At 39.2% G+C, this 25,697-nt stretch overlaps 1 protein-coding gene across 2 annotated transcripts in view; it reads right to left on the reverse strand.

The window, feature by feature from the left end:
• Positions 1-25,697, reverse strand: part of lrrcc1 (leucine rich repeat and coiled-coil centrosomal protein 1) — a 196,018-nt gene that overhangs the window by 28,419 nt on the left and 141,902 nt on the right. For both annotated transcript variants that reach the window (XM_043688159.1, XM_043688160.1), the window contains 5 exons: positions 24,396-24,597; positions 20,130-20,315; positions 15,690-15,864; positions 10,694-10,857; positions 4,561-4,769 (listed from right to left, as the gene is read on the reverse strand). In XM_043688159.1, the coding sequence (XP_043544094.1) occupies positions 4,561-4,769; positions 10,694-10,857; positions 15,690-15,864; positions 20,130-20,315; positions 24,396-24,597 (936 nt within the window). The remainder of the gene's footprint in view (positions 1-4,560; positions 4,770-10,693; positions 10,858-15,689; positions 15,865-20,129; positions 20,316-24,395; positions 24,598-25,697) is intronic.

The raw sequence follows: 25,697 nt of genomic DNA on the forward strand, positions 1-25,697 counted from the left end.
TCCCAAGCAGTTCTAGCAAATTTCCCTGCCAGTATATTAGTCCCCTTCCAATTTAGGTGCAATCTGTTCTTCTTGTACAGGTCATTTCTACCCCAAAAGAGATTCCAATGGTCCAAAAATGTGAATCCTTCACCCATACACCAGCTCCTCAGCCATGCATTCATCTGCTCTATCCTCCTATTCCTGGCCTCACTATCACCTATCATATAGTTCTATCATAATGTAACACAGTGCAACTCAGTCCACAGAGGATGTTAGGGTATTTTGTCTAATCACATTCAAGAACTCAGAGCAGTTGAGCTGAAAAAAATTATCTCCGAGTTCTTTGGAATTAAGAATTTCATCATTTTAACAATTTGCATCTAACTGGCAATACAATGACAGCATATATAAATAAAATGCATTTCACAAACAGCTTGATAAATCAACACAACAAATTCAGCTCTGGTGAAGGCAGGTCAGTGCTGGTCCCAAGCCCTGTTAAATTATGTCATTGGCATTCATGTTAAGAATTACCCTGCAGGTTCTTGTGCTGAACCCATGAGGAAAGGGCAAGGGTCACCATTCAACAAGGATAGCGAAAGAAGCCGGTCAAAACAGAGGTGAAAAGGTGACCAAACTCAAAACAAAAAGTCTAAATGTTGGCAACCTAACTGTGAGAATCAGACACATAACCGATCTGACGATGAAAAGAGGAATGTAAACCAGGGGTGTCCAGGAATCAAAGTAGAAAGACAAAACAATCAAGAGAAATTCATAGTGAATATAAACTTTATCTTCATGGGTTTGGTGGGAGAAGGAATGAAATTAGAATAATCATGTGAGAAAATGAAGGACAAGAAGCTGGTAGTGTAAAGAATCAATGAGCAGAATGACGTGCTGTTTCAAGCAGTGGAAGAAAGTTGAAGGCGAGCCTCATTGCATAGGAGGTAAAAATTCACTGCTTTGACCTGTTGTGGAGCGCTCATCTATACCAATGTAATGATTGAGATAGGGGTCATTAGTCTACGTTACATAGGCATGAAGGATGACCACATCTGCAATGTAACTGATATAAGACACGTGACTGGCCACAAGAGAAGGGTCACGGGGGAACGGCTGTGTGAACATGTGAGTTGAGCAGCTACAGATAGAAAGGAATTCATGGGCATCAATGGTGTTGTATATTGTACTTAAAGGGCAGGGTCAGTGGTTTCAAAGAAGGAATTTGGGAACAGGTAGATAATGCAATTTAATCAATATCAAGCAGTGACAGGAGATAAACTTGTACATATGGGGAGAAAAACAGTTGGATATGAGATTATTCATGATGGAGACAGTTTTGGAGAAGTGAGTGAAGAATGAACCAAGATCCAGAAGTTTGCTATTTCACACTAAATAGCGATACAAATGGAACTAAAAGATACAAAATCACCTCAATCTACAACAGTGATAGTACAGAAACACATTCTGAATAAATGTTTTATCTATTGTCACTTGCATTTTACAGTGAATAATACAGTAAAATACAGTGAAAAGGTTCAACAGTTGTCTCAATAAAAAAAAGTTCGGAAGTGTTGAGCTATCTTTGCCAACTCTGAGATCTACTTGGTGTTGATATACATACTGCACTGTTAGGCTGAGAGTTCCAGGCTTTTAAACAAGCAACACTGAAGGAATGATGATAATGTTTCCAAGCTTCAGTGGTGAGTAGTTTGGAGGGAAACTTGCAGGTGGTGGAGTCCCCAACTATCTGCTGCCCTTATCCTTCTAAATGATCCTAGTCATGGGTATGGGAGATGCTAAGCAGCTTTGATGGATTTCTTGATGCATCTTGTGGATGGTACACAGTGATACTATTATGTTTCAGTAGTGTTCAGTGGAGCGAAGTTGTGGATGTAGTGCTAATCAAGTAAGCTTTGTCCTGGATGTTATCAAACTTCCTGACAGTTGTTGGAGCTGCAATTGTCCAGGCAAATGAGGAGTATTCCTTCACATTCCTGACCTGTACCTTGTAGATGATGGACAAGCTTTGGAGATTCATAAGGTGAGTTACTCACTGCAGGATTCCTAGCTTCTAAACTGCTCTTAAAGTCATATTTATATGTCTAGTTCAGTTTAGTTTCTGGTTAATGGTAACCCCCCAGGATGTTGATAATGGGGCATTCAGTGATCGACACGGTGGCTCAGTGGGGCGGCTTGGTGGCTCAGTGCTTAGCACTGCTGCCTCACAGTGCCACAGACCCAAGTTCAATTCCAGCCTCAGGTGACTGTCTATGTGGAGTTTACACGTTTTCCCCGTGTGTGTGGTTTTCGCCAGGTGCTCCAGTTTCTTCCTGAAGTCCAAAGATGTGCAGGTTAGGTGAACTGGCTATAGGTGAATTATCTATAGTGCTCAGAGATATGTAGGTGGGTGCATTAGCCATGGGAAATGCAAGATTATGGGGATAGGCTCGGGGGATGGGTCTGGGTGGGATGCTCTTTGAAGGGTTGGTGTGGATTTGGTGGGCCAAATGGCCTATATCCAAACTGTGGGGATTTTATTTAAAAAATATATGATTTGATTATTTTTTGCTGGAGATGGTCATTGGCTAGTACTTGTGTAGCAGGAAAGCGATTTGATACTTATTAGCCCAAATCTTGATATTGTCTAGACAGGCCTCAGTATCTGAGGAGTAACAAATGTGCAATCATCAAAAAAAATCCATACGTCTGACAATATACTGGAAGGAAGATCAATATTGAAGCAGCTTAAGATGGTTCGGCCTAGGAACTACCCAGACAAACTCCTGTACAGATGGTCTGGAGCTATGAGGACTGACCTCCAACAACAACGACAACCTTTGTGCTAGGTATGAAACCAATCAGCAGAGAATGTTTCAATAGATTCCCCTTGTTTTGCTTGGATTTGATGCCATTTTGGTCGAAAGCAGTTTGACTTTCAAAGGCAGTCACTCTCACTTCATCCCTGGCATTCAGCTCTTTTGTCCATGCTTGAACCAAGGCTGTAATGATATCAGGAGCTGGCTGGGTCTAACAGAATGCATACTGAGTATCAATGAGCAAAGTACTAAGCAAGTGCTACTTTGAAGAAGGGCTTATGCCCGAAATATCGATTCTCCTGTTCCTTGGATGCTGCCTGACCTGCTGCGCTTTTCCAGCAACACATTTTCAGCTCTGATCTCCAGCATCTGCAGTCTTCACTTTCTCCCCGTCATGTAGATTACATCAACTACACTACCCTCATCACCAAGCCATCTCCTTGAAAAGACTCAGTCAAACCTGTCAGAAATGATTTTGTCCTGACAAAGCCAAACTGAGTATTCTTTATTAATCCTTGCTTCTCCAAATGCAGATTACTTTTGACCCTCCAAACTTTCCCCCAAAAGCTGCTACTGATGTTAGACTCACTAGTCTATAATTTCCTGGTTTATCTCTACCACCCTTACTGAATAATGGTACCACATTTGTCATCTTCTAGTCCACTGGAACCCTCTTGTGACCATAGCAAATTATAGCAAATTTAAAAATTAAATTTCAGAGCAATTGCAATCTCCTTCCTGCTGTCAACAGGCGCTGGGGATACGTCTTCAGGATTTATCCAGTTTTAATCCCGTTAAAATTGTTAATTCCTCCTCCCTCTCAGTGCTAATTTGTTCAAATTTATCACAGTACCCCTCCCTGATCTCTATATCAACACTGGCCTTCTCTATAGTGAATATAATGCAAAGTACTAATTTAAAACCTTATCTGCGTTCTTCTGGCTCATACAATTTGCCACACTGGTGCCCAGTGCCCACTCTTCCCTTGTTAAGCCTTTCCAAAATCAGCTCATACTCTTGCCCTGGTTTTCCTCTAACTCTTAAAATCCTTATAAAATCCCTTCATAGTTTCCTTTATGTCACCCAGCAGCGTTTATTCATGACCCCTCTTTGCTCTATTCATTTCTTAAGTAACCCCCTACCTTTCCACATCTTACAGGGCTTCTGCTATTTTTAATCCTTTGTATCTACCAGAAATTTCTCAGTTTTACCATATCCACTCTTGTACATTCCTCAATATTTAGGATTCTGTGGACTTGTTGCCCTATCCCTGTTATTTTTATGTGGGCATATTGGCCCGGCATGCTACTATTTTTGAATGACTCTCACTCCTCTGATGTGGATTTTCCTACAAATAGCTGTTTGCAGTTCACCTTGGTCAGATGGTGCCCTAAATTAGAATCAGTTAAAATTGCTCTGACAGATCACACAAAACCAATGGGAGAAGAGAAAATGAATGAATGGATAGAAGTACTTTAGTAAATGAAGCTTTCTCCATCTTCAGCATGAAGATACCGCAAAAATATGTTATCATGAATCAAAGGTGACTAGTTAGAAGACAGGTGCAAGTATGGTAATATAAACTAAATTGTACAATTAAAAATAATACTTTCTTTGAGAAAATTTAAAATTGAAAGCAATTGGCCCAATATCATTGGCCACAATATGGGTAATAAATATTGGAAACTAAAATACAGTATTGCAACACTTACAACTGAGAATACACTTTTGTTGGACTTATCCAATATTTAACATTTACCTAAAGGCCATTTTTGTATTCTCCAACTCCATGTCCTTTTCTTCAAGTTGCTGCTTTAGTTCTCTTTTGCGTTCTGTAAGTCTCTCCACTTTTTCTCTGAGATCTTGAGATACGGCAGCTTCATCCTGCAATTGCTCATTGAAGGATCTTTTATCCTGCAGATTTTCCTCACGTATTTTCCTAATCTGTTCATCTCTCTCTTGTAAACCCTGTAAAGGCAAATATACTTTTGATTTGGGCTTTGGTCCCTGCTCAGCAGAGAGAACATGTAACAACTGTAACTGCTTTATAGGCCCTACTATGCTCAGATATGCTACACATTAAAGAATTAAACTCAAACGAATACTGCACCAAAACCTTTTCAAATCTAAGATATATTTGATGGATTTAAAAAAATTTTTTGTCACTAAATTTACTGGAACTATAATGTTTCCATTTAAAGTTGTTATGTTGATCAAGACATGATACGTATCATTACTGTGGAGCAGTATAAACTTGCAAATTGATGCTTTAATATATAAGGTGCAAAAGTGCAGCATTTCTGAGGTTGAATACTGGGGAGACTGAAATAATCTTTCTAAGGAAATTAGCTCAACTATCACCCAAAACAGCCCAAAAGATTGAAGAAATTCAGTGCCAGTGGTGTGAATCAAATTGAAAGTTATATGTGTTGGAAGCAGGCACCATCCACAAAATTAACTGCTCCCCAAGATGGGACTACTTACCATGTACAATGGGAGACTGAATAGCAAGGTTAGATCTCATGGAATAAGGGGAGAACTAGCAATTTGGATACACAACTGGCTCAAAGGTACAAGACAGAGGGTGGTGGTGGAGGGTTGTTTTTCAGAATGGAGGCCTGTGACCAGTGGAGTGCCACAAGGATCGGTGCTGGGTCCACTACATTTCGTCATTTATATAAACGATTTTGATGTGAGCATAAAAGATACAGTTAGTAAGTTTGCAGATGATACCAAAATTAGAGGTGTAGTGGACAGCGAGGAAGATTACCTCAGATTACAACAGGATCTTGACCAGATGGGCCAATGGGCTGAGAAGTGGCAGATGGAGTTTAATTTAGATAAATGCAAGGTGCTGCATTTTGGGAAAGCAAATCTTAGCAGGACTTATACACTTAATGGTAAGGCAAACGTGAGTACTGCAGATGCTAGATATCAGAGTCAAGATTAGAATGGTGTTGGAAAAGCATAGCAGGTCAGGCAGCATCCGAGGAGCAGGAAAATCAATGTTCCGGGCAAAAGCCCTTCATCAGGAAGGGCTGAATGGTAAGGTCTTAGAGAGTGTTGCTGAACAAAGAGACCTTGGAGTGCAGGTTCATAGCTCCTTGAAAGTAGAGTCGCAGGTAGATAGGATAGTGAAGAAGGAGCTTGGTATGCTTTCCTTTATTGATCAGAGTATTGAGTACAGGAATTGGGAGGTCATGTTGCAGCTGTACAGGACACTGATTAGGCCACTTTTGGAATATTGCATGCAATTCTGGTCTCCTTCCTATCAGGATGATGTTGTGAAAGTTGAAAAGGTTCAGAAAAGATGTACAAGAATGTTGACAGGGTTGGAGGATTTGAGTATAGGGAGAGATTGAATAGACTGGGGCTGTTTTCCCTGCAGCATCGGAGGTCAAGGGGTGACCTTATAGAGGTTTATAAAATCATGAGGGGGAAGGATAGGATAAATAGATAAAGTCTCTTCCCTGGGGTGGGGGAGTCCAGAACTAGGCATAGGTTTAGGGTGAGAGGGAAAAGTTAAAAAAGCGACTTAAGGGGAAACCTTTTCACGCAGAGGGTGGTATGAGTATGGAGATGAGCTGCTAGATGAGGTGGTGGAGACTAGTACAATTGCAACATTTAAAAGGCATCTGGATGGGCATATGAATAGGAGGGTTTGGAGGGATATGGGCCGTGTGCTGGCAGGTGGGACTAGATTGGGTTGGGATACCTGGTCGGCATGGACGAGTTGGACCAAAGAGTCTGTTTACGTGCTGTACATCTCTATGACTATGTAATTTTAACAAATTGTGCTACTTTGCGGGATTTCAAGTGAGTCCCAAATGTGTTGGATTGAGTGGAAGCTTGAACCATAACTTAGCTTTGTAAAACTATAGCAACTTACAGTCAGATTACTGATAGTACCCAAAGCAGAAACTCGCCTTCACAGTACTTTGTGACAACAGAGTCTAAGAATAGGTCGGGGACAGTTTGCCTGTTATGCTCTCTCTATCATGGTCAGTTTTATATTAAGCCTCAGGGCTTGATTTTCAATAGCAAGTCAGGTGGCTGGCAGGCGCATTTTGGTTTGTACAGGCCCATTTATCTCCAATTATTTCAACTGGACAGGGAGTTGGAATAGAATTGGGCTCAGATGCTGGATGACCATGGAGTTGGATATTACTGAGATGTCAATGGCATCTTCTATCATTTTGCTTTTTACTGAGAAGTGGATGGGGATTGTTAATTGGTGGTGTTGGATTTGTCCAAGCTGACAAAAGCGGTAATTGGTCAATTGGATTTGTCCTGGTTTCTCTGGACAGGCCATACCTGAACGATTTTCTGTACTGCTGGTAGATGCAAGTGCTTTAGCTATACTGCAGCTTGGCTGGTGGGGGGCAGCTCGTAATAGAGCAACAGTCTTCAATACTATTGCTGAGATGTTGTTAGAACTTATAGCCTTCCTGTATACAATACCTTGAGATCTCGATATTGGATGGAGTGAACTGAATTGGCCGCAGACTGGCATGAATAATACTGCCCTGAGGAGGAAGCTGAGATGAAATCATTCACTTGGCATTTCTGGTTGAATGTTGTTGCAAATACTTCAACCTTGTCTTTGCCACTTAAGAGCTGGACTTGCTCAGCATTGAGGAATATTTGTGGAGCCTCCTCCTCTGTTAGTGCTTTAATTGTCCACCACAATTCATGGTTGGATATACCTGGTTATTTGTGCTGGAAGCAGGCATCATCTACAAAATTAGCTGCTCCCAAAGATGGGACTACTTACCATGTACATTGGGAGATTGGATAGCAAGATTAGATCTCATGGAATACGGAGAGAACTAGCAACTTGGATACAGAACTGGCTCGAAGATAAAAGACAGAGGGTGGTGGTGGAGGGCTGTTTTCAGATTTGAGGCCTGTGACCAGTGGAGTGCCACAAGGATCTGATCCATTGGTTGTAAACAGCTCAGTTCTATATGTTACGTACTGTCTCTGCTGTTGCGGATGCTAGTAGCCCTGTGTTGCAGCTTCATCAGACTGGCTGCTAATTTTTTAGATGTGTTTGATGCTGCTCCTGATACCTTCCTGTACTCTTCATTGAGCCAGAGTTTGATAAAGTTTCTTAGAAGAGATTATGAACAAAAATTAAAGTTCAGAGTATTGAATGCAAAATACTGACCTAATTAGGAGACTGCTTGATCGACATAGTATGGATTATTTGGCTAATGTGACTCTTATTGGCTGAATGTGACTAATAATGTCTCACAGGCATCTGTGCTGCAGCCTCAACTAGTCACAAGTTAGATTATGGGATGTAAAGGTGCACATCAACGTTTTTCCAATGCCACAAAAGTATCTGTACCTCACGGTGCCTAAGTCAACCTTTTGGTGCCTCAAACAATCTTCCAAAAAAAAAGGTCAATCTATTTGCCAAGAATAAAATGTGAACTGCTGGTGTAGGGAGTCACAATTTTAAAATGCATAGACAACTTGGTAGTGGATAAAAGAGTCAAGGTGGCTGGGTCTGCTTTTTAAATTTTTTTTTTCCCCCTATTCTCATATCCAGGAGTGCTCTTACATGCAACCCACTTGTGTAGCCAATTAGAAATGTATGTGCAAAACCCATTGTGGCCAATGTCAAACATCAAAGTGATGGAGGGATAGTGGGAAGGGAGTAAATTATAATGGAGTTGGAGGGGCAAATAAAGCACTGTACTCCTGTAGTTCCCACCTCTCTCGAAAGGCATCAAGAGGACTAATGGACACTAAAAGCTCCCTCTCTATGACATCCAGGCATGAACATAATCATGGAAGAGGACAGGGCTCAGCTGATGAGTTCCAGCTGGGCAGGCTGTTGCCTGCTACTCAGGGAACTCATTTCCAACAAACTACGCGTGGAGATTAAAGATTCTATGATTTATCTTTGGTGAGATATTCCAAGGGGCTTAGGAGCAAGTGAAATTAATTATGAATAGTTTTCCAATCTGAAATCCATTCAAGAGGCAGGACATGTTATAGCTAAGTATCTCTGAATGGATCCTGTAAGCTTGGAATAATCTATTGAATAGATTTAAGCATTTCGCACCATGCCCTGAGGTTTTCTTGTTACTGAAACCATTATTTTATATTGGTTCTTGTTTTTCTTTTGAGAAAGAATGCTCTAAGTTAAATTTCACCTGTCTCAAACTGCCATTCAACCAGCCTTAAATGCCCTCTTGAAGTCTATCACGATCCTCATCTATTATTATCCTCCTGACAGTTCACACAATACAGGATACTTCAAAGTTTTGTGCTATTTGAAAATTTTGGAATTGTGCCTTTACTTTCAAATCTAGGCTATTAACACATATAGTACATGTGGTTGATTGGTTGTGGCAACTTGACTTTAATTGTATGCATCCTACCCAAGTGTATATGAAAATGAGAGGAGGTTTAACAGAAGCGTCTGTACATGAGCTGTGTTTCTGTATCATGTGTATCTGGACATATGAGCTGCATAATGGAGACACAAACAAATCAAAACATTTGGATTGTCCATTTGCTACCCTCTCTCATGTCTGAAGAATGCAGGAGCCAGCATTGACCTAGACAGCACCTTGTGTTTGATCACTTAACTAAATGGTGCTGAAGAAGCAGAACCCTTTCAGTTGTGGAACATCTCAGAATTGACACTGGTACAGCAATGTGCTTACAGTCAAAAACCTTCCGTGATGGAGAAGCCTCAGACATTTATGAAGTCACATTATGGCGATGTCTGCTTCTGTCTTGCAAAACAGAATAATATGTATTCCCTTGAAGTATGGAACAGTGGACAAATATTCTTCCAGCCTGGAAGAAATCACATGCACAGAAGTTCACAGTCGCAATCACTGTCACAACCACTGGCAATACTATCCTTTACCAGCTGTGATGTCAATGTTGTACAGCAAGTAGTAGATTTCAGCAAGGGCATTATTAGGGAACTGAAGGCATCTAACACACTGGGTGGAATTTAATGAGGACAATGGGAGGTGGGATGATGTTTGTCACCAAAACCATAGCCACAAGGAAACAAAGAGTGTAATTATCAGCAGAGCCACACTTCTGGGGTCCTGGCTTCATAGGGGACATCTCATTGCTCCACTTTCTCCACAGTTATTGGACAATTGGCAGCTTTTTGTTATCAGTAGTATCACTGTAACTTTGTTAATGTAACTGCATGTTGAGTTCCCTATCTGCTCCTGGCTGAATTACTAGGATGGTGATGGAATGAGGCCCTCAACTAGGCATTAATTGCCCACTCAATGGCTACAATTGTCATGGTTACAATTGTCAATGGCTACCTGAAAAATCTCCCCCCAACTTAATGGAGAGAAGCAGGGAGACAACAGGGTTCCCAGCCTGTAAGTACCTGCCTGATCAAGCAGCATTAGGACATGCCACTTTGGGGGACAATAACTCTCACATTAGGGTGCTTGCTGTCAATTAGGCACTTAGTTTCCCTGGGGTCCCTAAAGTCAGTGTGGTGCAGCAGTTTTGGTGAGTGGGATGCTGAGGCTCCCTGCCGTCCTCATAAACACTGACCATTCCTGCACTTAGGTCCCAGTATCTGAATTGCTTCTTGAACGCTTTGGACAAACAAGATATCCTGCTGTGAGCAACACACTCTCTATATAGTTTGTTCAAGTTCACGGGGTTTCTAATTTAGTTTGCATGAGCTTTTCATTCTGTACATAGTCATGCATCTGTGCCATTCCTTGAGCGTACTAACACCTTGGCTATAAAGGTATGGATTGTTGAAGTATAAACATACACTGTGGATGACATTTTAGGCAAAATGGCAATTATAGTGCCAAAAACCAGGTGTTCAGAGCAGAACTTTGCAACAACTGTTTTTCTAAGTTTTAGAATGAGGGACTTACTTCTTTAAGTTTTCTAATAGTTTCTGTTTGATCATCCACGATCTTTGTTTTTATTTTCAAAGTATTCATGTCCTGTTCATTTTGTTTTTTTAGAGACTCCATCTCTGATGTTAACATTTCAATCCTTGCCTGGAGCCTTCCTCTGTCTTGAGCCAAAGAACTGCCTGTCAAATAAAAAGGAATACATGGACAGATCTTAGCCAAAAATATAAACTGCATTTACTATCTTTATTTATATATTTAATTGCACTTTCATTTTGAAATATATTTATTGAGCAAGACATGTATAATCTCTCCACTAAATATGAATTTAACATAGCAACACAGCTAGTTTGGACAATCAACCACTATATTATTCATTCGCAAGTAAACACATCACTGAATCATCATGAGCGATCACTGAATCATTTAATCCTCTCATCAGTTTTCACTAGATGTGTAACCTGTGCTGTAAATTCTTATTTACCCTTCTTCTCTTATTTTTAATTCTTATTTCATTTTTGCCTCAATTTTAAATAATCAACTCAATTTCATAATTTGATTGAAAAACTGGATCTGCCACACTGGATATAATTAGAAAAGCTTTGCTATATCAATTATAAATTAATTTGTGAAGAGAATGAGAACAAGAAATGAGGCTCAGTACTTAATGGAAAATCCACTGTATGCTCACACTGGCATAAAATTAACACATATGACTGTTTGCCTATGATTTGATAGCCAAGATAAACATATTAAAGAGAGGGTGACAAGCACAGTAGACAAGGGGAAACCAGTAGATGTAGTGTACTTAGATTTCAGAACAGTTTTGATAAAGTGCTGCACAAGAGGCTGAGCAAAGAATCAGAGCTCATATTGTGTGTAATAAATGAGCATAAACTGGTGAATGGATAGAAATCACAGAGTAGGAACTTTTGGGATGGCAAGGTGTAAAAGTGAAATGTCACAAAGATCAAAGGTCTAAATCTCAGCTACTTACAACTTTAATAAGCAATCCAAGTGCACTAGATCCAAGTTTGTTGGTGATTCAAAGCTAGGAGGAAATGTCATCTGTGAGAGGATGCAATGCCTATCCTGTGCCAAGTGTGGAATTGGGTGTGCTTCATGTGGTCTAGGCGACTATGTACGCAAGTATCATTGGCAGCAGCAAAAATATCTGAGCTGCAAATTTTGAACTTGAGTGCTAGCTACAGTCATTGTGGTGTATCCATGAAGTGAGAACTATCTGGATAGCATATTCTATTATAGTTCAAGACAGGTAGCCTACAGGGACTGAATGGGTGACCGCTAAGTAGTTTAGAAAGTCTACGCAGGAATGCAGGAGCGATCTGAGGTGACCTGATTCACTAATCTGTTTTCCATTTTGGACACTGGAGACAGTTCATGTAGCCACACTGTTGCTTTCCTGGTACCAGGACTAAGCATGTCACAAAGTAACTGCAGGACATCCTTTTAATGGATGGTGAAGAGCTGAACGTTGTGCACTACATTGACTCTAATTTCATTGGCAGAAAGAAGGATGAGAATCCTGAAGTAGAAATTAAGGATTAGACAAGAGAATGAAAAGCAGAACTCTATGTCAGTAATCTCAGGCGTGCTCTCGGTACAACATGTTAGTGAATGTAGAAACAGGAAGATTGAGCAAAATATCAAGTGCCTGGAAAAATGGGACAGGAGGGAAGGCTTTGGATTTTTGGGGCACTGTATTAGTTTTGTAGCAGGCGGACTCTGTACAAAGAGAGCAGCATACATCTTATCAGGAAAATTTGGTAGTGTTATTAGAGAAAGCTTTAACAAGCTTGTCTGTGGGAGGGGAACTTGAGAGGAAATTCAGAGAGAATAAAATCAAAGCTCGTTATGAAAGTAAAAATGGTGTAATGGAAAGTAGTAAACAGAAAAACAAAACATAGAATCAACCAGGGTTAAATTAGTGTAGAATAGAAAACACAAAATTAAAAGCTCTCCATTTGAATGCATGCAACATTTGCAACGATGTAGATGAATTAGTGGCATTAGTATAAGTAAAATGTTATGATTTAATTGCCATAATGGAAACATGGCTGCTTGATGACCATGACTGAAAATGAATATTAAAGGATATTTGACTTTTAGAGAGATAGGCCAAAAAGGAAAAGGAGGTGGTGTAGTGCTAATAATACATGACACACTTATTGTAGAGAGAGGATCTCAAAAGACAGGATATAGAATCTGTTTAGGTGGAGCTAAAAAATATGAAGAGGAGCAAATATTCATAGCAGTGGTTTATAAGTCACCAAATAGTATTGACAGTGTCAGGCATTGTCTAAATCAGAAAATTAGAGGTGCATATAACAATACAAATTTTGTAATCATAGACAACTTAAATTCTACATACAGATTAGCTAAAATCAAATGAGCACCCATGTTGTAGAGGGGGAATTCATTGAATGTGTTTGAGCTAGTCTTCTGGATCGGTATGTTGATGACTGTGAGCATATGCTACTTTTGACCTCGTATTATGCAATGAATCAATTGTTTGTTATTAAAAAATACCTTTAGGGTGTAGTGACCCTAGTACATTCAAATTTTCCATTAAGTGTAGAAAAAGACATAGTTCAAAGTGAAACTCAGGTCTTGTAAAATTCAGCCCAATTTTTCTAATATCCCAGCAGCACAGAAGCAATCATGGTCCATATATTTGATCATTAATGTTTAAACTTACTCATATAACTTTCACTCACATTTCCAAGAGATACAACTGTCTATGCAGGAAGTAATATCATGGTTCTGTTGATGATGGTTATTATACTACTCCATGGGGGGAGCGGGAATATTTATTTTAATTAATTCTGTACTTGTGTTCTACAATGCTTCTGGGAGACTGTGGAGATTGGATTAGAACATTGTACTTCCACTCTGGGATTTAATACAACACAAGAATTCTATATTATGCTAATTCCCAAAATCCAACATAAAATGGATTGGGCAGTTTCAAACAGGCATTGATCACAGACAATGTTCTGTGCTTATTCCAATATCATCTATAATAATGTTGCATGACCAGTTAGCCAACTTGTGACTATCTTACCAGGAGAAAATGGGATGATATGAGAATTTATTTTAGTATTCAATTATCTCTATCATGCTCCATCAGCAAAAAGACTTTCAGAAATGTAGCATTCTCAGGCATTAATGACTGAATGGTGAGCCAGGCTATTAGACATAATAAACAATAGGATAAACACAAAGAACAGTGGATGATGGAAATCTGAAACCAAAACAGAGAGCACTGGAGATACCCAGAAGGTCTGGCAGAATTTGTGGAAAGCAAAACAGTCATCGTTTCGAGTCAAGTGACCTTTTGTCAGAACTGAAAATAGCTGGGAAAGGATGGTGTTTATGCTAATAATGGGTGGAGTGAGAGGGGAATATTGATTGTATATGGAGATGGAGCCCATTTATTTGTCTATACCCTTTTCCTCTTTGTCTGGATTTGGAAGAATGTATCAATTTTGCTTCCTGCTCTCACCTGCACTTGGTCCACCTCTGACTTCTCCCTTTCCTTCCTTGACATCTGTTTCCATTTCTGGGGATAGGCTGGCCACTGATAACCAATACAAACCCACTCACTCACAGTTACCTCGGCTACGCATCCTCACACCCTACTCACCTATTTTCAACTATTCTCATTAGCATCCTATCTAGCATTTGTCTCCAACTATCCCTTTGTTTGCCTATCCCTTTTTCTCTCTCTCTGGACTGATTCTCCACATATTTTATTGACTCCCCCCAACTACCCTGTCATCAGCAGAAATAATACCTTTTCCCAGCTATTTTCAATTCTGACAAAGAGTTACTCCTATTTAAAATTTTTGTGAAGATTTGTAGCTCGGGAGTTGGTTGGATTCATTGTTGGTCTGTTCGCTGAGTTGGTAGGTTTGTTGGCAGATGTTTTGTTCCCTTGCTAGTGATATCATCAGTGCTGTGTCAACTCCTGTGAAGTGTTGCTGTACTATTCTACTTTGAATTTATGTGATTCTCTTCGAGCTGTTTCTGGTTGGTGCTGGTTCCGATTTTCCATTGCAGCGGTTTGTATAATGGGTCCAGGTCAACGTGTTTGTTGACGGAGTCCGAAGATGAGTATCACACTTGTCGGAATTCTCTTGCTGTTCTTGTTAACTCATTTATTTCTCTTTACAGATGCTGCCAGCCTTGCTGAGTTTTTCCAGCACACACTGTTTTGTGGAGGGTTGTCTGACAGAAGCAGTGGGAGATCCATCAGTGCTGCTCAAGCACAAATTTGATTTGATTTTGCTTCCACCGTACTACACATCGATACACTCGGCAATTTCTAAAGTTTGACACAACTGCTTATGATTTAGTGCACTTTTCTCTCAATCCTTCTTCACAATTAATCACCAAAGTATACTCAGACACAATTATACTCAAGAGTGGCACAGTAAGTGCATTCCGCAAACACCCATTAAAAGCAGATAGGGTTCCAACATGAAATGGGGTGGGGCCATTGTCATTAGAGTGGAGAAACCGTAGCAAAAGAGATTGATTAAAAACTGACCTTTAAGTGCAAACTATGTGCATTTGCCATCAACTCCTGGTGCTTTCCAGTTACAATATTTCTTAGTCAATCAGCAGGCTGAAGCATTGTGCAAACAATACAGTACATTCTATTGGTCCAATTATCAATCAGATCAAACCCAATATTCTTAAGGTTTCTATAATTTTTCGTTCACTTCAAATTCTATCTATTGTTAAATCTTTGTTGCTGTACAGTATTTAAGATAATTCTTAGTTGTTTCACATTGACTTTACTCCATTTTTCATGACCTCAACGATATGTAAAGCCTTTATTATTTGAATTACTGGAAAAATACTTTGTGCTTTAATTGCATTAGTTTTCACTTGGACTTGGATTGAATTTGGATTTGAAATTAAGGCTGCCAAGGTAGACATTGAAATATATTTTTTCAGTCAATGTAGTTAAATAAAACAGCCTTACCTTGCTGTGCTAACTCCTGTCCCCATATCCTTTTCTCGGCTCGCATGCCATCAATCACAGACTCCTGCGCAGTTAGCTGTGATATCAGTTTAGATTTCTCCTGCTTAAGTAGTTCAATCTGAACTGTTTTCTTCTTCTCTTCCTCAGCTACGTATTCTAGTGCCCGGAACCGGCTCTATATTGCAAATGAAAATTTCAACAATCAACACACACACAATAACCTTGCCCAAGATAATTCCTGCAGAGGTTAATTCAATTTTTATAAAGTTGATTTACTTAAATTACGTTTTGGGAAAATATCATAGAAATTCACTCCTTATGTTGTAAGTCAACTGCATACTAACTGGCAACGAAGTCCTATAATGCTGATCAAAGAACCAAAATGCCTTAAAGCAATGGTGTTTTCTTTCGAAATTCTCATTAGGATGATTACATACAAACACTTTTTCTCAGGCTGCAATTTCAGTATTTGAATCACACCTAAGTGAGTATACTGGAATTCAAATGTTGAATCAAACGTTAACAATTACATAAGGCTAGCAGTGGACATCTGCCTGGATCATATTAGGACATGTGCTAACTGTTCCTGACAAAATTATATATGTACATGTTATTACAGCTTTTGACTGACATCCCACCTGGAAACTGGAGAACATAATTACTTACAAAAAAAAAGACAAAAAACATAATAATTGTTCATCTCGGGCATATCAAATATTACAGTGCAAGGTATGGTGCTAAGGAGATTTGGTTTGCTTAACGTAAGTAACATTTTGCTGTGAATATCAGATTGAACAGTCCAAATAATTCATACAAATCAATTCAAAGCACCAGAAGGTTCTATGCCTGAATTTCATATAACCACCATAAGTGCCACTGCTGAAGCCAAATGTGGAAGTGACGGAACTTCTTTGGCAGCTATTAGGAGTGTATTTATGGCGTTCTATTTTATCAGTGGTAGCTAATGTCCCAATAAAGACAGTGACACACTCTGAAAAGTTCCAGCCTGACACAGGGTTGGCAAGTCAGCAGCATTATCATGAATGATAGCCACTGCTAGGCCTGGACCAGCAGAATTTGAGCACATTAATAGCTATGTATCCTCTAAGTCAGGTTGGTGGTGTCTGTGAGCAACACATTCAGTTGGGCAAGCATGGGCAATGAGGGAAACAAACAGAAACAGAAATTACTGAAGAAACTTTGCTTGTCTGGCAGCAATCTGTGGAGGAAAACAGTTAACATTTGGAGTCCAGTGACCCTTCTTCAGGACAATAGGAGGCAGATGTTGCTGCAGCAGAGATGGGTAATTGCTACCAGGGACCCCCTGCTGTGTGGATCAAAGAGGATCTCACCCAGAACCCTGCTGGAAAGTCACCATGTTTTACTTGGCACTCTCCCCATGTGGCAGAACCTTTACCACCTTTTACTGGTTAGTTGCCAGCAGAGGTGGAAATAGGTCCTTTGTGTAATTGGCCACTTAAATGGTTTAGCTGTGCTCTGTGAAGAGGTAATCTGTCATTTTACCAGCCACAGGCTTGCCAGGTTTGTCTGTCAAAACAGGGTACTGTGTAATAATATATGGCTTCCAGTACACACAAGTACCCCACACTGTGAGCCCAATTGACAATCCTAAATTGATTGCCAGTTTAATTCTTTGCATTTTATTTAACAAATGACCAATTGCAAAATCACATTGGACACATTGTGTTTGGGGATGATTTAGTACCTTGCTTGTTGCAAACAGTTGAAGGGGTTTGGTATTTGATATAGTCTGCCAGTCTCTTTGGTGAGCACCTAACATAGAAACATTTCGCCTTTTGAGTCTGCTCTGCACCTACATACTGTATCATAGCTGCAATAAAATTCACAGACCATATTTATCATTTGTGTCATAGACAGAACGTCTTTTTAGCTTGACAGCAGCTTTCTGTTGGTAGTGAACACCACCTGTGTTGCTATTGTGTAGTAGCAACATAAAATGGCTAACATCACTTGCTTCTCAATTTTTTTAGAAACCTTCCTTTCCAGGGTAATTTGAGGTAGATCGAGCACTTTTCAGAACCAATAACAATATAATTAATTTGATGGCTGATCATCAATGGATCTTTATGGTGATTTGCAGCTTTTCTTCAGCATTATTACTATATATGTTGTGTAATGTATATAAATAGTGGCATCATTTCTGGAAAAATGAAATATGATAATATGATTTTATGAATGCCAATTAAAGATCTAGTTACCTTTTGAAGATTCTGTATATAATGTCTACAACCAGGTGTTCAGTGTGCACATAAGAGTTACAAGGTAAATTATGAGCAGTAGTAGTAATGTGACCTTGTGTGTGTTTGTAGCTTGTACTGCAAGGTTGTCGGCTAAATTGCTTTACAGCTCATCAATTGATTAATAATTATGAACCAAGCTAAATCTTAATCCATGATTCTTCATTAGCCATCTCAAGGGAGCAGTTTAGTTCTGATCTTATGAGCAACAGATGAAATGTTATACATTAAACTCTCTTCAAGGTTATGTTACACACTTATTTCTGCTTAAGATAAGCAAAATGTTGTAGCATTAAAAATTATACGATGGATGTCATATTTTGCAAGCTGTCAACCCTCACATAAGGACAACCATTCTTTCCTTCAGAAAATAATTACTTGCACCTTGATAAAAACAAGAAACTGTGGAAGCTGGAAAACAAAGTGAAAAGTAAAAGTGCTATAAAAACTTTGTTTCTGTCTCCAAACCTACTAAGTTAACATTTTAGGCAGAACCTAATCAGGCTCTGAGCAACATGGGCGATGGAACATGAGAGAAAGAATCGGGCAAGACGCTCAGCAATGCCTATCTTGATGTTGAGCTCAATTCACTGCATCTTATTCGCTTTTCTCAACCATTCTGGACAGTATGTGTGGTACCACCGGAGAGAAACTGATCCATTGGTCAGGGATTTAGGCAGGTAAGTGCTATTGCTGGCATGCCAGGTCGCTTGAGGAGATGGGCTAAGATCATCCGTTGCCTCTGTTCGCAAACATTAAGGAGAAATGGGAGTAAACACCTAGAAAGGAGAGGGTGATGTTCAGGTCCTCAGTGTGGCATGTTAATGCCGAGGCTGTAAGTTGAGATGGGACTTCCTCTTCACAAGGACAGTGCAGTGACATTGGCAAGGGCATATAATATACTCTGGGTGAGGGACTTTATTGGCCATCCCTATGTGACGGTCAGAAACGGCACTACTGGTTAAGTGGCTCCAGTCTTAATGAACTTAGCTGCCAGACTTGATCTGCTACAGATGGTGAAGGGTCCAGTAAGAGTGAAGATAGATGTGATCTCATCCTCACACATCTTCCTACCACAGATATATCTGTCCATGACAGTACCAGTTCAAGCTCAAGTTTGGGAAAATATGCTAAATTTTAACAGAAAAATCAAACTAAGACAGTAAAATGGGAATAAGGAATATGATGATCACAGCATGATCACAGGGACAGAGTGTGCAAACCTAAGAATTCAGTAGTACATATGGCTAGAGATTATAAAAAAAGGAAGAGAATAGAACTAAAGGCTCTGAATCTGGACATACGTAACATTCACAACAAAAACAGATGAACTGACAGTGTAAATATAAATAAATATATCTCATCTGATAGCTACCTGGCTGCAAGATGATAAAACTTCATTCTGAGTATGTGACAGTAAAAGACATTTAGTGAAGACAAGATGAAGGTGTAGCTTTGTTCATAAATATTACATTGATACAATGGAGAGAATGTTCAGGAGATCAACTTGGAGAATTAGTATGGAGAAACACAAGACCATAAGACCATAAGACATAGGAGTGGAAGTAAGGCCATTCGGCCCATCGAGTCCACTCCGCCATTCAATCATGGCTGAGAAATAGTAAATAGTAAAGCCAAGAAGTTGCTTTTGGAAGTGGTTCATAATCACACTATAGGGATGACATTGTCGGTAAGGCAGATAGACATGGGATATCTCCATCTTTAGACAGGTTGCCAACATACATGAAAAAGACTAAAGAGCAACCTGTGGTAAGTGGAGGGTGGCATAAGAATTAAGAAGTTTGCAATTCATATATATGAGAAAAAATATGGGATGCAAGTAAAGTGGAGTTTCAGGAGCATTAGTTTCTTTTCAGCAGTTTCAGCTCCACTGCTGGCCACAGCTTCAGCAACTACTATCACAATAATGATTATGCCTCCTCCAAATGGGCCAGAATATGTAGATATAAAAATGGCATACTGGCCATTTGTGCTTTAAAATATCCCACAAATGTCTGCCCGCTTTCTGCAAAGGTAGATAGAACAGTTATCAGGCAAACAATAGTATAGGTATCTGATGTAATGTAAGGAATAACAGCTATTAATCATTAGTATAGTCATCATCAATTGACTACCTCAAATATTACATAACTTGGTTTACCTTCAGTTCTGAGACTGTTTCCTGCTTGGCTTTTGCCAGTTCTGCAATCTTAGCTTTCTGCTCTTTCACCATGCCAGTTAGTTCCTGAACCAAAGTTCCTGCCTGTTTTTCCTTCTGCTGTGTCTGAGCAAGGACCTGCTCGGTCTTCGCTAATTCTGCTGTCACATGATCAAACCCACATTTTACCTGTGGATATTTTAAGAAATACATGATTACAGATTAAACATCAAGAAGACAAAAGGTAATATTAATTGTACTTACAGCCATCACAACTCATTAAGAGCAACATGCCTTTATAAAGTGCTTTTACAACCAAAGGACATTCTGAAGTGTTTTTACATGTAATTAAGCTCTTCTGAAGAGTATACAACATTGGAGGAAAAGTAGCAGCCAATCTACATACATAAATTTGCACAAGTAAATATAATATTAACAGATAACTGGGGGAAGAAATGACGAAGTGGTATGATGGCTGGTATTTAGACTGTTAACCTAGCTATTAATTGAGCTGGACTATTAATCCTCAGGAACATTGCCTCAGGAAAGGTTCTGAGTATACGTGGAATTTGATCAGATGGTGAAATTTAAACTCAATAATTACCTGGAATTAAGAGTCGAGTGATGACCAGGAAAACACTGCTGATTTTTCGAAAAACCCACCTGGTTTGCTAATATCTTTAATGGAAGGATATCTGCCATCATTATTTCAACTGGCCTATGTGTGACTCCAGACTCACTGAGCTGCACTTTGAAATGGCACAAAAAAACCAGCCAGTCAGTTATCTCAATTTTGAGAAAGTCTCAAGATAGAAATGAAACTGGATGAATTAACTGGATTCAATGTAAGCACCGGAAACGGCAATGGCAAAAATGCCCGGTCAACTCTGCAAAGTGCCAGAAGTTTGGCTAGTGTCAAAACTGTGAGAGCTGTCTCACAGACGAGTCAAGCAACATCAACACAATCTGCAACTTCATGGTCTAGCATATCTCCCACTCTATCACTGACATAACAATGGGCATTGCAAAAAGGCACAGTAGGAGCAGCACCAGGCACACCTAAGAATGAGATGTCAACCTGATGAAGCTACAAATCAGAAGTACCTGCATGACAAAAAGCATAAGCAGCAAGTGATATATAGAGCTAAACGATCCACAATCAATGGATATTATCTGAGCCCTGCAGTCCTGCCACATCCAGTTGTGAATGGTGTTGAACATTCAAACAACTCACTGGAGAAGGACTACACAAATATCCCCATCAGCAGTGGTGGGGGAGCTCAGCACATCAGTGTAAGAGATAAGGCTGAAAAATTCACAATAATCTTCAGCCAGAAGTGTTGAGCAGATGATCCATCTCTGCCTCCTCCTGTGGTCTCCAGTATCGCAAATGCCTGACTTCAGCAAATTTGATTCACTCCATGTGATACCAAGAAATGGTTGGAGGCACTAGATGCTGCAAAGGCAATGGGGGCCCTGACAAAATCACAGCTCCAGATTTTGTTATATCCTGAGTCAAACCGCTCAAGTACAGCTCCAACACAAGTATCTACCCAAAAATGTAGAAAATTACCATGTATGTCCTGTACGTGAGAAGCAGGACAAATCCTACCTGGCGAATTTCTACCTCATCAGTCTATTATCGATTATCAGTAAACGGATGGAAAATGTCATCAACAATGCTATCATGCAGCAGATGCTCAGAAATAATTTGATCACTAACACTCTGTTTGGGCCCTTGCAAAGCTGGAGTCAATAGGAGTCAGGAATAAACTCAGCAATGATTGGAATCAGACCTGGCACATTGGAAGATGGTTGTATTGTTGGAGGTCGGTCATCTCACGTCCAGGACATCTCTACAGATGTTCCTCAGGGTAGGGTCCTAGGCCCGATTCTTTAGCTGCTTCATCAATCACCTTCCCTCTATCAGAAAGTCAGAAGTAGGAATGTTCGCTGATGTCTGCACAATGTTCAGGACCTTTCACAACTCTTCAAGTACTGAAGTAGTCCATGGCAAAATGCAACAAGACCCGAACAATACCAAGACTTGGGCTGAAGTGGCAAGTAACATACAGACCAATAAATTCTAGGTAACTACTATCCCTAATAAAAGACAATCTAACCACAGCCATTGACAGTGAAAGGTTTTACCATCACTGAGTCCCCCACTATCAACATCATGGAGGTTACCATTTACCAGAAATTGTATTGGACTCGCTATCTAAATATAGCAGCTAGTACAGGGGTGGGGAACCTGCTGCCTTCTAGGCTATTGTGTGTGGCCTTTTGAATGAATCCAAATTTTGCAGAACAAATCTTTTATTTTTTATTAATATGTTTTTTCGTCCTTTATTATTTTTATTTTAATCTTAAAATGAATGTATTTAAAATACTAGAGAGTAAAAGAAAATTCAACGAAATAGTTCCCACTTATTGCTGCGAATCTACATTCTCCTACTTAACCAAAATCAAGACGCCCTTAAGGTCACAAATGACGGATACCCAACAGCTAAAACTGCAGACCTCCATGCTGCAACCAAATATTCAAATGCTTTCCTCCAAAAAGCAGTCACAACAAAGTCATTAAAAGGTTAGTTAATTTTAGAATTCACATTTTATTTTCTTTTTTTAGTTAGTACATAGTAGTTAGATTTTTACAAAATAATGTGAATTTTGAAGAATATATAATTGAAGTTTCTTGGATGCGGCCTAATTAGATTACAACACAATGCAGCCTTCCAACATGAAAAGGGTCCCCGCCTCTGAGCTAGTAGAACAGGTTCCAGGCTGGGAATACTGCAGTAAGTAGCTCACCTTCCGACACCCCAAAGCCTGTCCACCATTTACAAGGCACAAGTCAGGAGTGTGATGGAATACTCCCCACTTGCCTGGTTAAGTGCAACTCTAACATCACTCAAGAAGCTTGTTACCATTCAGGTCACAGCAGCCGGCTTGATTGGTACCATATTCACAAACATCCACTCTCTCTTCATCAACATTCAATTGCAGCAGTGTGTACTATCTACAAGAAGCACTGCAGAAATTAGCCAAAGATCCTAAGACAGCACCTTCCAAACCCATGACCACTTTCATCTCGACATGAACAGCAGAAACATGGGAACACCACCTCATATAAGTTCCCCTCCAACACACTCACCATCCTGATTTGGAACTATATCATCATTCTTTCATTGTCACTAGGTCAGCATCCTGAAATTCCTTTCCTAAAGGCATTAAGTGTCTACCTTCAGTACATGGACTGCAGCAGTTCAAGAAGGCAGCTCATCACCACCTTCTCAAGGGTGGCAGGGATGAGCAATAAATACCAGCACAGCCAGTGACATTTACATCATATAAGTGAATAAAAAGATTAAAGATAACTTCATTTTGTGGTATTGACTGAGGTCCTAATATTGGCCGAGACATCAGAGATACCTCTTTTGTTTTCACATTGTGCCATGGACTTTTTAATATTTATCTGAGCAGACAGATTAGTTTAATGGAGGAAAGTGAATGTACCAGTTTGAGGGCAACACATGAACCCATTGGGCTGGCTTATTAGTGAATTCAAATTTCACCATTTGGAGTTTGAATCCCATGCCCTCAGAACATTAACCTGAGATTGTGAATTTCTAGTCCAGTGACATTACGAATACGCCATCACCTTCTCCACATTCCATGAATTTGTTTCAGGTATTACCTTACTAAATTTCTTCTATTTCGCTTCCATTGCTATGATCGCTTTAAGTAGTAGGATATCCAAAACTGGCAAATGTTTTTTTGGTTATTGACTAAGTGATGAGTTAGAACAGGTTTAGCATTAGCTATTTAATTTTGCACTGCTTGTACTTGCCAGTAACATGTCTTGTATGTATTTTACTGTTCTACTTGTCATCATGCCTTTAAAGGTGCATCTACTCGAATTCCCAAGTTTGTCTGCTTTTCTAATAGTTTAGTGAATATTAAGTCAATGCTGTGTACAGCTGCTTGACTTTTTGTCAACTCTTTATTAATTTTAAATAGAGTTCAAATAATGTCTGTTATGTAAATCAGAAGTACAACTTTACAGAATCAGGTCACAGCCAAAGATTTAACCAAGACATAACAATATAATCAAACTACCTACTTGATTTAATTATCTAAAACAGACATAAAAATTTAACATGTTTGACCTTCAACAATCATAGTCACCATAAATATTAAATCAAATTAAACTGATTCCTCTCAGCTGTAGAGACCTTCCACAAAAATATTTTCATCCTTAATTACCTCTTTAAATCGGTTTGCTTCAATGGTAAGAGCCATGCGAAATTCATCCTCCAAAGATGCATACTGCTGACTTAGTAGGTCAATTTTTTCTTGATACCCTTTTAACTGCTGAGCATGTTTCTCTTCTTCTTTTGCAACCTCTCTGGACAAAGCAGCTTGAAATTCTGGTCCACTCAAAGTAACTCTAGATTCCACTTCTTTCCTATTGGATAGATACTTCTGCTTTAAACATTTTACATTGTTAATAATGACATATTTCAAACCTACTTAAACTAAAATCAAGCTAAACTATTGCTATAATTGGTAGAGACCAGAAACATTTTGCTAGGATTATTTTGAAATTAGATTGGAAATATGAAAACCAGATAATTACATGGATTGAATTTTTAAATTCAAGAATTCTATGACACAAAAATGAATTAACATAAGTATTATTAACTAATCTTCATCTCAAATAGTTGTGTTAAATATTTTAATAGTAAAATTAACACATTTATTTCACAAAATTTAACTCGAGTTTCTTTCTGCACCCATTTGACATATACCCAAAAAACTCATCAGAAAATGGAAGATTAATCACTTAGTCTGAATTCCATTTCAAACATCTGTATAGATTTATATATAAATTGAGATTTATTGTGTTTTATAATATTATTTCCCTTCAAATCCTTGGCAACTATCCAAGGGTTGTGGACTTTGAGTTCAACTAATACGTCACGAATGTTTTTAAGCGTAGCCACCTTGTATTAGGACTCTCTGTTAGGAATGTTTTTAAAGACTCTGCAGTCTTGCATTCAGGAAAACTCTCTTTTTCTCACCTTGACGATGCCAGTGTATTGGAAACAGAACACATGCCAATAAACTCCTGATAATTATCTTCTTGATTAATTCCTTTGCTTTACTATTGTTAACTTCCCAGGTACCATGATCACATCTTCAATTACCAGAACCAAGTTGCTCTTTAAAAGGAATAATCTTTGAGAAATCTAGCTCTTAATAAGGCCTGCACTCCAAATAATAGCTGTTTTTCTGCAAAAGTACAAGAAACATTCAGTACTTCCAGAGCAAAATGGCAAGGTGTAAATTGAGGGTGAATGATAAATTATCAAGCATATGATTTGTTTTCCAAGACACCTTCCTGAACCATGACAGCTGCAAGGAAGGGTACATTTTCTTGAAATGCTTTCGGTGTGTTCCAAACTTAAAATAGCTCTCCTCTGGAAGATAAAAGGTTTATTATGCAAGAATTTTGTAGTTTTATATTAATTATATTTTTGCTGGAGAGGGCAATGAACCTTTTGA

The sequence above is a fragment of the Chiloscyllium plagiosum genome, chromosome 4 (genome assembly GCF_004010195.1).
Source record: "Chiloscyllium plagiosum isolate BGI_BamShark_2017 chromosome 4, ASM401019v2, whole genome shotgun sequence".
In the NCBI taxonomy this organism is placed as follows: Eukaryota; Metazoa; Chordata; class Chondrichthyes; order Orectolobiformes; family Hemiscylliidae; genus Chiloscyllium; species Chiloscyllium plagiosum.